We start from the raw sequence: 13,338 nt of genomic DNA on the forward strand, positions 1-13,338 counted from the left end.
AACAAGGCCCACATACATCCTCATTACCATTATACTGAAGAACAACAAGCTATCTGACAGACACACAGTCACAGATACACATTACAGTCAAAGATACACATCACAGTAACAGATACACATTACAGTCACAGATACACATTACAGTCACAGTTACACACCACAGTCAAAGATACACATCACAGTAACAGATACACATTACAGTCACAGATACACACCACAGTCACAGATACACACCACAGTCACAGATACACACCACAGTCACAGATACACATCACAGTCACAGATACACATTACAGTCACAGATACACACCACAGTCACAGATACACACCACAGTCACAGATACACACCACAGTCACAGATACACATCACAGTCACAGATACACATCACAGTCACAGATACACACCACAGTCACAGTTACACATCACAGTCACAGATACACACCACAGTCACAGATACACACCACAGTCACAGATACACATCACAGTCACAGTTACACACCACAGTCAAAGATACACATCACAGTCACAGTTACACACCACAGTCACAGATACACATCACAGTCAGAGTTACACACCACAGTCACAGATACACATCACAGTCACAGTTACACATCACAGTCACAGTTACACACCACACATACAGATAGCAAAAGGTATGCAACAGCTCCACCCTGCAGCATTCTCTGAGATACCTCTACCTCTCTATCTCTCTCTCTCTCTCTCTCTCTCTCTACCTCTCTCTACCTCTCTCTCTCTCTCTCTCTACCTCTCTCCAACAGGAAATCAAACAAGCATATGATTAGAGTTAGACCAACCTTAAAACCATGATCCAGTTTGTGACGTGAACGATGTCTGTCTGTCTGCTCCCTTGCCTGCCTTAGCTGGGGAACTGTGCTAGAATCGCCATTTTCTGCTATGAGCTGTGGCACATGCTCCTAAAATGAACACAGAACAGTCTTCTGCATGTCTATCGCTCTAGTGTCTCTACCGTACAGCCAGATCTGCTTCCCTGAGTCACAGCCCTCATCTCTCTCTCGCTCTCTCTGCTAATGGAGTATAAAGATGGGAGGCTGCCTGCATGCAATCCCTGGCTAACTAGCCTCCACATACAGCAGCACCCACAATCCCTGACTAACTAGCCTCCACATACAGCAGCACCCACAATCCCTGAAATAACACAGGCAGAGAGAGGATAATGATTCATCACAAAAAGGGAGGAGGCAGAAAAGAGGAGAGAGGGACAATCCAGTTGAGATGAAGGAAGAGACAGAGCAGGATTGTGATCCTTACCGTGAACACACAGCCCTCCCTGGTGGAGAGAGGGAACCAGGCAGCCGGTAGGAGACAGGAAGCAGAGGAGGAGGAGGAGGTGGTGGTGCAGGAAGCTGTCGCTGCAGGTGCGTGCGCACACCACACACACGCACATGCGTGGGTGTGTGTGTGTGTGCTGCGTGCCTAGCCAGTGATGCTCTGTGTTGTATGCTGTGTGCTGTGAGCTGTGTGCTGTGAGCTTGGCCCCCCTTCTGGGGGATGTGTTGAATGCCAGTCTCTGCCTGCCTCCATGCAGCCTCCGTCAGGCTCTAGCCCAGCTCCAGACACCCCTGGCTACTGCAGGGTCAGGGCAGCTCCACTCCGCCACAGCACACAGACACGTCACTACAGAGAGAGAGGAGGACCCACCATGAGCAACATGGGTGTTTATTTATAGTATTACAATAATGAGGAATCATTTTTATATCTCACCATAAAGAGCTACTTTGACCAGAGATGTCAGTGATTTCAGGCTGTTATATGTGGAAGTAGCCAGGGTGTATCCATCCAGGGCTGTGTTATCTGTCTGCATCTCTTATCTGATGGAGGATACAGGGGAGGGAGGGTGCCATTGTGATGGAATACTGATGGAGGATATAGGGGAGGGAGGGTGCCATTGTGATGGAATACTGATGGAGGATACAGGGGAGGGAGGGTGCCAGTGTGATGGAATACTGATGGAGGATATAGGGGAGGGAGGGTGCCATTGTGATGGAATACTGATGGAGGATATAGGGGAGGGAGGGTGCCATTGTGATGGAATACTGATGGAGGATACAGGGGGAGGGAGGGTGCCATTGTGATGGAATACTGATGGAGGATATAGGGGAGGGAGGGTGCCATTGTGATGGAATACTGATGGAGGATACAGGGGGAGGGAGGGTGCCATTGTGATGGAATACTGATGGATGATACAGGGGGAGGGAGGGTGCCATTGTGATGGAATACTGATGGAGGATATAGGGGAGGGAGGGTGCCATTGTGATGGAATACTGATGGAGGATACAGGGGAGGGAGGGTGCCATTGTGATGGAATACTGATGGAGGATACAGGGGAGGGAGGGTGCCATTGTGATGGAATACTGATGGAGGATATAGGGGAGGGAGGGTGCCATTGTGATGGAATACTGATGGAGGATATAGGGGAGGGAGGGTGCCATTGTGATGGAATACTGATGGAGGATACAGGGGGAGGGAGGGTGCCATTGTGATGGAATACTGATGGAGGATACAGGGGGAGGGAGGGTGCCATTGTGATGGAATACTGATGGAGGATACAGGGGAGGGAGGGTGTCCGTGTGATGGAATACTGATGGAGGATACAGGGGGAGGGAGGGTGCCATTGTGATGGAATACTGATGGAGGATACAGGGGAGGGAGGGTGCCATTGTGATGGAATACTGATGGAGGATACCGGGGGAGGGAGGGTGCCATTGTGATGGAATACTGATGGAGGATACCGGGGGAGGGAGGGTGCCATTGTGATGGAATACTCAGTCCTCCGCAGGACAAACTGATCCTGCAGAGGGCGTCAGAGAACACATTCTCAGATCAGCCTGATTAGCTGGATGTGATATTTCTCACAAACGCATGACTGAATTCACAACTCTATATGGACACCACAAGTAGTCAACGTTAAGTAGACGTTAGCTTGTGAGAGCTGTTGTGGAGTGTGTAAGAGCTGTCACGGTATATCTAGAAGCCAGAGGCTACCCTGAGGACAAAGTAGAGGAAATGAGTTTTAGACACATCCATTATCACAAACACTGTCAATACATTCATCACTCTAACAGTCGTGGAGGGTCTGGAGAAGATCAACAGGTGCAGGCTGTTTCTACATGTATTGCAGCCTAACTTTATGGTTGGATGAAACACCTGCCAGTGTTGCCAGACATACAGCATGTTTGCTAGAAAGCTCATGCATACCGGTATTATGATACAATAACAGCAATCACATCAGGCTATTTAGGCCTAAATAAGCTACGCTCGTGTTTGTATACATGTAGCTCTACCGCGTCTAGTACTTTCTGGACCAATCACATGAAGCGTTAAGTTAGGTCAACAGCCCAGAGAGTTGCTTCACACAGGAAAACGTTTCGTTTGGCAACGTTTTGCAATAGAAACCGTTTACCGTTTACTCTAGGAACCAAACGGAAGCAAATGCACAGAGCAAACGGAACGAACGGGGAGGGATCAACCTGAATTTGTCCAATAGAAACTCTCGTTTTCTTTGAAACTGTTTCCTTTACAAAACGTTTCGCAACAACGGAATTCGACTAATGAATACACCAGTAATAAAGGACCAGATTTTATATTCATGGAGCAAACCCGTGTAGGCCACATAGCTGGCCAAGTTTAGTCACATGCTTGTTGTTATTGTTCTGGTAGCCTAGTGCTTTTCTGAATGCTCTGCACTCGATCTAAACCTTTCTCCCAATTCAGAGGCATCACAATAATATTGTCCATCTTCGGATTTGTAATTACGTGATTCTTCCAATTATTTAGGGCGTTTGACTCGAACGATCGCGACTCAAAGGGGAGTCAATCAAATACGCATTGCGTCCCTTATTTCCCAACATGACGGAAGACAAACAAAGTGTCATCGAGGAAAATTTGCAGGGTAAGTTAATTGCTGTCTCGTATTTTATAATGGCATGGCATGTTGCATAATGCGATTTACAACGGACCGTATGATCGCAGTATATTCAGGATGCCATGCTGTATCGTCTTCCTGAGATATGTGGCCTTCGTCATTGTACATCATATTATTATGGTTCACCGAGGAAACACAATTCAACAGATATTTTGTTGTTTGTTGCTACATTGTTTCGAAACAATGTTTCTTTAGCAGTGGTAGTAGACCTATGACGAACGTCCGTATTCCGCAACCATGTAAACATTCCTCGTGTTGCCTGGCATGTCCTACATTAGACAAATCAGACAGACAGAAGGATAGGTAACGTTAGGCTATAGGGCATGCCTATAATAACATTGTCAGCTAGCTAATGGGTGATGTAAAGTCGACATTGACCTTAGCGCAGTGTTCTGAATTGCGTATTCTCAATGCTGTAATGATGCTATTTTTGGCATTGTTCAATGCAGCTATGATAAGAAACACAACAAACCAGATTATTCTGCCCATCCACCTGTTGTGTGCTTCTCCGTTATGTAATAAAGGGGAGCGGCTGAACACGTCGCTTTCCCATTGGAGATAGCCAGCCAATAAAGTGGAGGAGGGGGGGGGGGCTGAACACGTCGCTTTCCTATTGGATACACACAGGAAGGAAAATGTGGGCAGAGGACAGGGACCATTGAGCAATAAGGGGAGCACAGACTGTCATGGGCACTGAGCAGGTGCTATTTAAAGAACAAAACATTTAGCAATGGCTGACTGTCTAGGCTAAACACACCTCCTCAACCACTCCCACTGTACAGGAAGGCGGTTACTACATGCTTTATGACTGGCCTATTATGAACTATGTCTCAATGTTCTGCACCATTTTGTCATGTTTATTTTTCTTCTTTAAGGTTCCTGGGTGGAGCTGCACTTTAACAATGGCAACAGTGGTGGCTCACCAGCACACGGGGCTGCTGGTGTGGAGGAAGAGCAGGTGTCAGGCTCTGTCACTGAGCTACCAGGCTCTGTCACTGAGCTACCAGGCTCTGCCACTGAGCTACCAGGCTCTGCCACTGAGCTACCAGGCTCTGGGTCAGGTGCCTCTGCCTCAGTCCACGGTGGAGACCTGATGTCTGGGTCTACCTCTGCGTCGGTCCTGCCTGGGTCTCTCTCTGCCTCTACCCAGGGAGGTGACCTGATTCCTGGGTCAGGGTCTGCGTCTGGCTCAGTCCAGGGAGCGGTGGACTTGGAGAAGATGTTGTTAGACGCTCAGCGCGAGTCAGGAAGAAGCAGCTCCAGGGGCAGTGTGCCCTGTGACAGGTGTCTCTCTACTCACCAATCACATACCATATAGACCATCACATGACCGGTCAGGACAAAAATCATTTTGGATTAGTTTTTTTTACGATTAGCTATCTGAACACAAAGGACTAAGAGATAAGAGACACTGTCATGCAGTGGAGTTATAATACAGTAGTTACTATAGTGACCTTTGACCTCTTATCCGTCATCTGTACGAGTGCCTCTATACATTATAGATCAGATTTAATAGATGAAGCTTGTCACGATGAAAACACAAGAGATCTGTCAAGAGGGCTCTTCCCCAATACTTATGTAGTCTCTCTTCTGCTGTGTGTCTCACCCACCCCCTCACCCCACCCCACCCTACTCAGTCCTCCGAGACCCCAGACTCCTTTGCTCCGCCGAGGTTCAGAAGTGCACAGCTCAGGAGAGAAGAACAGCTCACAGGTTTGGAGCCCTTATCCAGGGACACCATAGAGATTGAATATAATATCATTCTATTAAACTCTGTGTGGAGCACTACTCTCTCAGTAGTTGAGGCACAGCAGGGTGGTTACAAGGGTTATAAAACAACAACAAAAAAAGTTATAACCTAATATTTCAAATTCTGCAATATATTGTTTTACATTCCTAGTTTTTCCACTCAGAGGTTGAGAGCAGAGCAGAAGACCAGTTTCCCGTTGTAACAAATGAACAAATAAAGTAGTTTATTTTAAATATTCTGTTCCAGTCTGAAGAAGACTACTTAGAACGGAGACGTGAAGTGGAGAACCTGATGAAGAAGAACGCAGACTGGATCTGGGACTGGTCCAGTAGACCTGAGAACATTCAACGCAAGTTAGTACCCCCCCCTCTAAATATTCCCCTCAGTATCCCAAACAGACAAGTCATATCTATTATAGGTGTTTTCAATTAAGTTCTGCTCAGCGCAGTTTGGAATAGAAAACAATAGAATATCATTGCATTGAATACAACTTATATTCAATTCTACGCTATTATAGAATTAAATAGAATAGAACTTACTATTCCTTTCCACCCAGACTACTTCCAGGGACATTGTAATGTGCTCTCTCTTGTCTTTTGGATGCAGGGAGTTTGTTCTGAAGCATCCGAAACGTACCAACCCTCTCAGCATCAGAAACACCAGCGTCATGAAGAACGGAGGGATCTTCTCTGCAGACTTCCTCAAACTTTTCCTTCCTTCTCTGCTCATATCCCACGTACTGGCCATCGGTCTGGGGTGAGTTAGGATTTTAAAAAACTAATTATGCTAATTAAGCTAATTATGAAGTATGTATTATTTGTAAGGGTAAAAGAGCAGAACGTGAAATAGGTAAGAGTTTTATATTCTCTTGTGTGTTTGTGTGGGATATAATATGGGGGGGGGGGGGGTTGTTGGTATCAGATCCATTGCCTGCCATTGCACCCTTGAGCAATAATGTGATCTTAATCTAAGTAGAATTATAAGGCTATACTACAGTATTTTTATACTACAGTATTTTTATAAAGTATTTTATACTACAGTATATTACACTATTTTTATACTACAGTATTTTTTATCATCAACTATATCTACGTGCTGGAGAGCACACACACACACACACACACACACAGAGTTGACTAGAGCTGCATTCTAGTAGATGTGTGTTTTAGCTGTGCTGCTAAAGCCCCAGATCAGATGTATTACTTCTTCTGGTCACAGCTCACTGTGGGAAGAATGGAACGGTTGATCCACTTCAGTCACCAGAGTTTGAGCTGTGAGTCTTTAATGCGCTGTGTATACGGAGGGAGAATGTCAATCTCTCCTGGCTCAAAGTAGAGGAGAGATTGACTGCATCACTATTGGTCTTTGTGCGACGTGTTGAAGGTACAGGACTGTCTGTTCAAGCAGTTGGTCACACAGTTCATCTGTACAACCAGAGATCTCTTCAACAGTCCCCAGGTCCAGAAGAGAGGCTGGAAACACACAGTATTAAATAGAGCCATGACTACATGGAACTCTGTCACCCAAGATTTATTTAACCTTTATTTAAGTCAGTTAAGATCAAATTCTTATTTACAATGACGGCTTAGGAACAGTGGGTTAACTGCCTTGTTCAGGGGAACAGTGGGTTAACTGCCTTGTTCAGGGGAACAGTGGGTTAACTGCCTTGTTCAGGGGAACAGTGGGTTAACTGCCTTGTTCAGGGGAACAATTGGTAAACTGCCTTGTTCAGGGGAACAGTTGGTTAACTGCCTTGTTCAGGGGAACAGTTGGTTAACTGCCTTGTTCAGGGGAACAGTTGGTTAACTGCCTTGTTCAGGGGAACAGTTGGTTAACTGCCTTGTTCAGGGGAACAGTTGGTTAACTGCCTTGTTCAGGGGAACAGTTGGTAAACTGCCTTGTTCAGGGGAACAGTTGGTAAACTGCCTTGTTAAGGGGAACAGTTGGTAAACTGCCTTGTTCAGGGGAACAGTTGGTAAACTGCCTTGTTCAGGGGAACAGTGGGTTAACTGCCTTGTTCAGGGGAACAGTGGGTTAACTGCCTTGTTCAGGGGAACAGTGGGTTAACTGCCTTGTTCAGGGGAACAGTGGGTTAACTGCCTTGTTCAGGGGAACAGTGGGTTAACTGCCTTGTTCAGGGGAACAGTGGGTTAACTGCCTTGTTCAGGGGAACAGTTGGTTAACTGCCTTGTTCAGGGGCAGAACAACTTTTTTTTTTATCTTGTCAGCTCAGGGATTCGATCTAGCAACCTTTCGCTTACTGGCCCAACGCTCTAACCACTAGGCTACCTGCCGCAGGTAACTCAAATTAGCAATAAAACCAGATTCATAAACCAGATGAAATCACACCTTGCTGTGAAGAGACGGGCATTTTAATGCATTGTAATATGTATGTGATACGTGGTTGGGGATATGACTGTGATACAGTTGAAGTCGGAAGTTTACATACACTTGGGTTGGAGTCATTAAAATTTGTTTTTAAACCACTCCACAAATTTCTTGTGAACAAACTATAGTTTTGGCAAGTCGGTTAGGACATATTGTGCATGACACAAGTAATTTTTCCAACAATTGCTTACAGACAGATTATTTCACTTATAATTCACTGTATCACAATTCAAGTGGACCAGAATTTACATACACTAAGTTGACTGTGCCTTTAAACAGCTTAGAAAATTCCAGAAAATGTCATGGCTTTACAAGCTTCTGATAGGCTAATTGACATAATTTGAGTCAATTGGAGGTGTACCTGTGGACGTATTTCAAGGCCCACCTTCAAACTCAGTGCCTCTTTGCTTGACATCATGGGAAAATCAGAAGAAATCAGCCAATTGTAGACCTCCACAAGTCTGGTTCATTCATTCCAAACTGCCAAAAATAGATAACTTAACATGTTTACCAAGTTGCACAAAATAAAGCTGTCAACGTATGTACAAAGCTATACTAGTATTTTGATGTTCTTTCCCCTCTGTCCTCAGGGTGTACATTGGGAGACGTCTAACTACCTCAGTGACCAGTACCTTCTAAAGGGACACTCCGCTGGACTGGAACGACATGGTTTTTGGCACCAACACCGTTATTATCTTCCACTGCTGCTAGGTTTGAAGTGGCGCTTATTAGATACAGATAGGCAACATGTGTCCCCCAACTCCACTGAATAGATGGCTCAAAATGGCACCCTATTCCCTACATAGTGCACTACTTTTGACCAGTTCCCATAGGACTCTGATCAAAAGTAGTGCAGTATATAGGGAATAGGGTTCCATTTGGGACACACATCCTTTTTGTTTTCCCCTGGCGGTGAGCAGTCCACCCTGCCTGTATCTGTATTGTACCCCTGTGAATACTGTTGGCTTTTCCCTTAGTTCCCAGAGCTGCTTTAAAAAAAAAAAATGTTCCACTGGAAAATAGAGCCCAGTGTCCCTCCTCCATCTCACTGGACGATCTCTGGGTAGGGGGCCATCTTATGATCAACGTTTAAGAGCCATCATTGTCATCAGCTAGCTAGCTAGCGTTCACCGTCAGTCATTTTCAAGCCATTTTATCTTGCTCCGAGTTGAGACATTTTTGTAGTAGAAGACTTTTGTGATAATGATATTACAGTAAAAAGGTGACGATACAGAAAAGCACTGTGAATTTCTCAGCATTGAGAAATGTAATGGGGACGAAAAGGGAAAAGGTTAGACAAGAAAGCTGGAAGTTGTATTTGAGGGAGCTGTCGATTGATTGTATATCTCAGAATGTTCTTTGGTTGGGGAAAAGGGATCAAGACATTCAACCAGAATGTTATTTCTGACCCGGATTCTTCTCATGGATCACGAGGCCTTCATAATAAAATAAAAGGTTTCAGCCCGAAATGAAAAAGGTTTGAAATAGATAAAACCTTGAAAAGCGTTTGAGGAAGTATTGGAGAATCAATGTATGGAGTATCTTCCATTAGATCCCAGATTAGGTCGAACAGGAGCGTAAAAGGTTTTTGGTTCTGTCGGCTCCTTTCAGTTAGTTGGTATTATTTGTCACTCAGGGTTGTGTTTTCAGTGACAACAATGTGTCCCATTCACTGAATATGCATGTGATTAGAATTGTACATTAGATGTGGCACAATGTAAACACAAAGTGTTTTATGGTCGGTGGCATGTTAATTGTCTACGTGACCATTTGAAATACACGAAACAGCTTTTCTACCACTACTGCATAAGACCACACATCTCCATATCAAATATTTTAGGGGAAAATATAATTACACACTTGTAATTATGAGGGAATTTAGAAATGTTTATTTTGCCTTTCTTATTTCACTCGAATTTAAGTACGAAATCTCAGTATCCAGAATGCTTCAGGATTTTTTGTTCTAAGAATGAAGAGAGCGACAGAGGCGTCCGAGTAATGTCTTGAAAAGGCCTTACCAATCTGTTTCTGCATGTCTTCTAGAGCTGGTCACCATGTCAAGTGTATATGTGAATTTGAAAACTGTTTTGTATGAACAGTTGGAACTGTATCTGAAAAATAAAATCATAATAAAATCATAAAAAATATCCACCTCTGTGCTCGTTTCTGTAAACCATACAAGGAAAACGTAATGTACAATACATGTTCCTAAAATTGCCTTTTTCCAACAGTGTTCTCACCTACGATTTGTACGACAATGGGTCGTTCATACCAAATGGATATTTGGAACGAAGTGTACGCCTACCATACCAACAAGTAAACTTTTAACTCCTATTCCGGTAACACACTATTGTCACAAATAATCAAAACAGATGAATATATTTCCTCCACAATGTTAGCATTATAAAACAAGTAACGTGGTCATTCAACAGAAGACTGTAATTCACCCTGAACTAGTTCCTGATTTAAAGAGCATCATAACGATACCATTTTGTACTTTTCAACCTTAGAATATTATTTCAGTCATTTCAGACCATTGTATATTGTATACTGGGTGTAGCAACATCCTGGTTTCTACATGGAGGTCCTGGTTCTTCTGGAGCTGACTGAACGACTGCTGGCTATGTTACCCAGCTTAGTCTGGAGGAAGGCAAGCACTCAGCAGTTGGGACTTTTTGGTCGAGTTCCTGCCCGACAACATTGCAGACACATGGCAGATTTTACAACGCCTGGATAGGTATGTAACATATCGGTTAACCACATCATATATAGCAATTTGTTGCCCTACTGCACAGTCGATGACGTGGGCAAGCAACCATTGGTTGATGAAACGCAACGCCTGCACATCTAGTTGGGACAGGAACGACCTATGGCTCTCCCAGTCGTCTTAAAGATCGGTCCTCTCCTAGTCTCCTCTTAGCTACACTGATTGTAAAAGACGAGACAGGTCTCACCATGAAGCTGGGGTTCATCTGGTCACTTCTTCCAGATCAGCTGAAGGAGCGGATGATGTCTGGTTAACAGAGACACGACAGTAAAACACCTTGCTCTACCGCAGGATCCTGACTGTACCAGAGTTCAGACAGGACAACAAACCCATTCAAGCAAAAACTTTTAAAAAAGGACAGTAGTCTTCTGTAGAACATATCGGATGCTATTACACAACTTAAAACATGGTTGGTACAGTTGAAACTTGCAGGGGGCATCACTGGGGGTTTCCCCCTCGAGAGATTAAGGCTGTAGAATCCTTAAATCCATCCTGTCTTACTGGAATACAATGTAGAGTATCAGGATCTAAGATAACAATACGGCAGGTAGTCTAGTGGTTAGAGCAGGGCAGCTTGGTGGTTAGAGCCAGGTAGCCTAGTGGTTAGAGCAGGGTAGGTTGGTGGTTAGAGCCAGGTAGCCTAGTGGTTAGAGGCAGGTAGCCTAGTGGTTAGAGGCAGGTAGCCTAGTGGTTAGAGCAGGTAGCCTAGTGGTTAGAGCAGGTAGCCTAGTGGTTAGAGGCAGGTAGCCTAGTGGTTAGAGGCAGGTAGCCTAGTGGTTAGAACCAGGTAGCCTAGTGGTTAGAGCCAGGTAGCCTAGTGGTTAGAACCAGGTAGCCTAGTGGTTAGAACCAGGTAGCCTAGTGGTTAGAACCAGGTAGCCTAGTGGTTAGAACCAGGTAGCCTAGTGGTTAGAACCAGGTAGCCTAGTGGTTAGAGCAGGTAGCCTAGCGGTTAGAGCCAGGTAGCCTAGCGGCTAGAGCAGGTAGCCTAGCGGTTAGAGCCAGGTAGCCTAGCGGTTAGAGCCAGGTAGCCTAGCGGTTAGAGCCAGGTAGCCTAGCGGTTAGAGCCAGGTAGCCTAGCGGTTAGAGCCAGGTAGCCTAGCGGTTAGAGCCAGGTAGCCTAGCGGTTAGAGCCAGGTAGCCTAATGGTTAGAGCCAGGTAGCCTAGTGGTTAGAGCCAGGTAGCCTAGTGGTTAGAGCCAGGTAGCCTAGTGGTTAGAGCCAGGTAGCCTAGTGGTTAGAACCAGGTAGCCTAGTGGTTAGAGCCAGGTAGCCTAGTGGTTAGAACCAGGTAGCCTAGTGGTTAGAACCAGGTAGCCTAGTGGTTAGAACCAGGTAGCCTAGTGGTTAGAGGCAGGTAGCCTAGTGGTTAGAGGCAGGTAGCCTAGTGGTTAGAAGCAGGTAGCCTAGTGGTTAGAAGCAGGTAGCCTAGTGGTTAGAGCCAGGTAGCCTAGTGGTTAGAGCCAGGTAGCCTAGTGGTTAGAGCCAGGTAGCCTAGTGGTTAGAGCCAGGTAGCCTAGTGGTTAGAGCCAGGTAGCCTAGTGGTTAGAGCAGGTAGCCTAGTGGTTAGAGCAGGTAGCCTAGTGGTTAGAGCCAGGTAGCCTAGTGGTTAGAGCAGGTAGCCTAGTGGTTAGAGCCAGGTAGCCTCGTGGTTAGAGCAGGTAGCCTAGTGGTTAGAGCCAGGTAGCCTAGTGGTTAGAGCAGGTAGCCTAGTGGTTAGAGCAGGTAGCCTAGTGGTTAGAGCCAGGTAGCCTCGTGGTTAGAGCCAGGTAGCCTCGTGGTTAGAGCCAGGTAGCCTCGTGGTTAGAGCCAGGTAGCCTCGTGGTTAGAGGCAGGTAGCCTAGTGGTTAGAGGCAGGTAGCCTAGTGGTTAGAGGCAGGTAGCCTAGTGGTTAGAGCCAGGTAGCCTAGTGGTTAAAGCCAGGTAGCCTAGTGGTTAGAGCAGGTAGCCTAGTGGTTAGAGCAGGTAGCCTAGTGGTTAGAGCCAGGTAGCCTAGTGGTTAGAGCAGGTAGCCTCGTGGTTAGAGCCAGGTAGCCTCGTGGTTAGAGCCAGGTAGCCTCGTGGTTAGAGCCAGGTAGCCTCGTGGTTAGAGCAGGTACCCTAGTGGTTAGAGCAGGTAGCCTAGTGGTTAGAGCAGGTAGCCTCGTGGTTAGAGCAGGTAGCCTCGTGGTTAGAGCAGGTAGCCTAGTGGTTAGAGCATTGGGCCAGTTGCTAGAAAGGTTGTTAGATCAAATCCCGAGCTGACAAGGTAAAATCTGTCGTTCTGCAACTGAACAAGGCAGTTTAACCCACTGTTCCTAGGCATTGCTAATAAGAATTTGTTCTTAACTGACTTGCCTAGTTAAATAAAAAATAAAAAAATACTGACAGAGCCAATAACAGGATTCTCACAAGCTCCATTAGTGAGCTGCCTAATAGAATGGCCAATCAGGTGCCTTACCAGTAGGTTGACTGTCCACATCTACCAA

General features: G+C 45.6%; 1 protein-coding gene across 1 annotated transcript; it reads left to right on the plus strand.

Annotated features, from left to right (window-relative positions):
- Positions 1 to 3,479: 3,479 nt before the first annotated feature.
- On the plus strand, positions 3,480 to 10,250 carry bnip3 (BCL2 interacting protein 3). Its single transcript, XM_071394633.1, has 6 exons — positions 3,480 to 3,932; positions 4,841 to 5,249; positions 5,603 to 5,678; positions 5,962 to 6,068; positions 6,322 to 6,471; positions 8,694 to 10,250. The coding sequence occupies exons 1-6, from the start codon at positions 3,890 to 3,892 to the stop codon at positions 8,740 to 8,742; spliced, it is 834 nt and encodes a 277-aa protein (XP_071250734.1). The 5' UTR covers positions 3,480 to 3,889; the 3' UTR covers positions 8,743 to 10,250.
- The last annotated feature ends 3,088 nt before the right edge of the window (positions 10,251 to 13,338 follow it).

This window comes from Salvelinus alpinus, chromosome 3, assembly GCF_045679555.1.
Source record: "Salvelinus alpinus chromosome 3, SLU_Salpinus.1, whole genome shotgun sequence".
NCBI lineage: Eukaryota > Metazoa > Chordata > Actinopteri > Salmoniformes > Salmonidae > Salvelinus > Salvelinus alpinus.

What these genes read in the sequence shown, in the direction of transcription:
- bnip3 (XM_071394633.1), top strand. Translation starts at nt 3,890, where the DNA reads ATGACGGAAGACAAACAAAGTGTCATCGAGGAAAATTTGCAGG. An exon ending in CATCGAGGAAAATTTGCAGG is followed by an intron (nt 3,933 to 4,840) that starts GTAAGTTAATTG and finishes TTCTTCTTTAAG; the next exon opens with GTTCCTGGGTGGAGCTGCAC. An exon ending in GGCAGTGTGCCCTGTGACAG is followed by an intron (nt 5,250 to 5,602) that starts GTGTCTCTCTAC and finishes CACCCTACTCAG; the next exon opens with TCCTCCGAGACCCCAGACTC.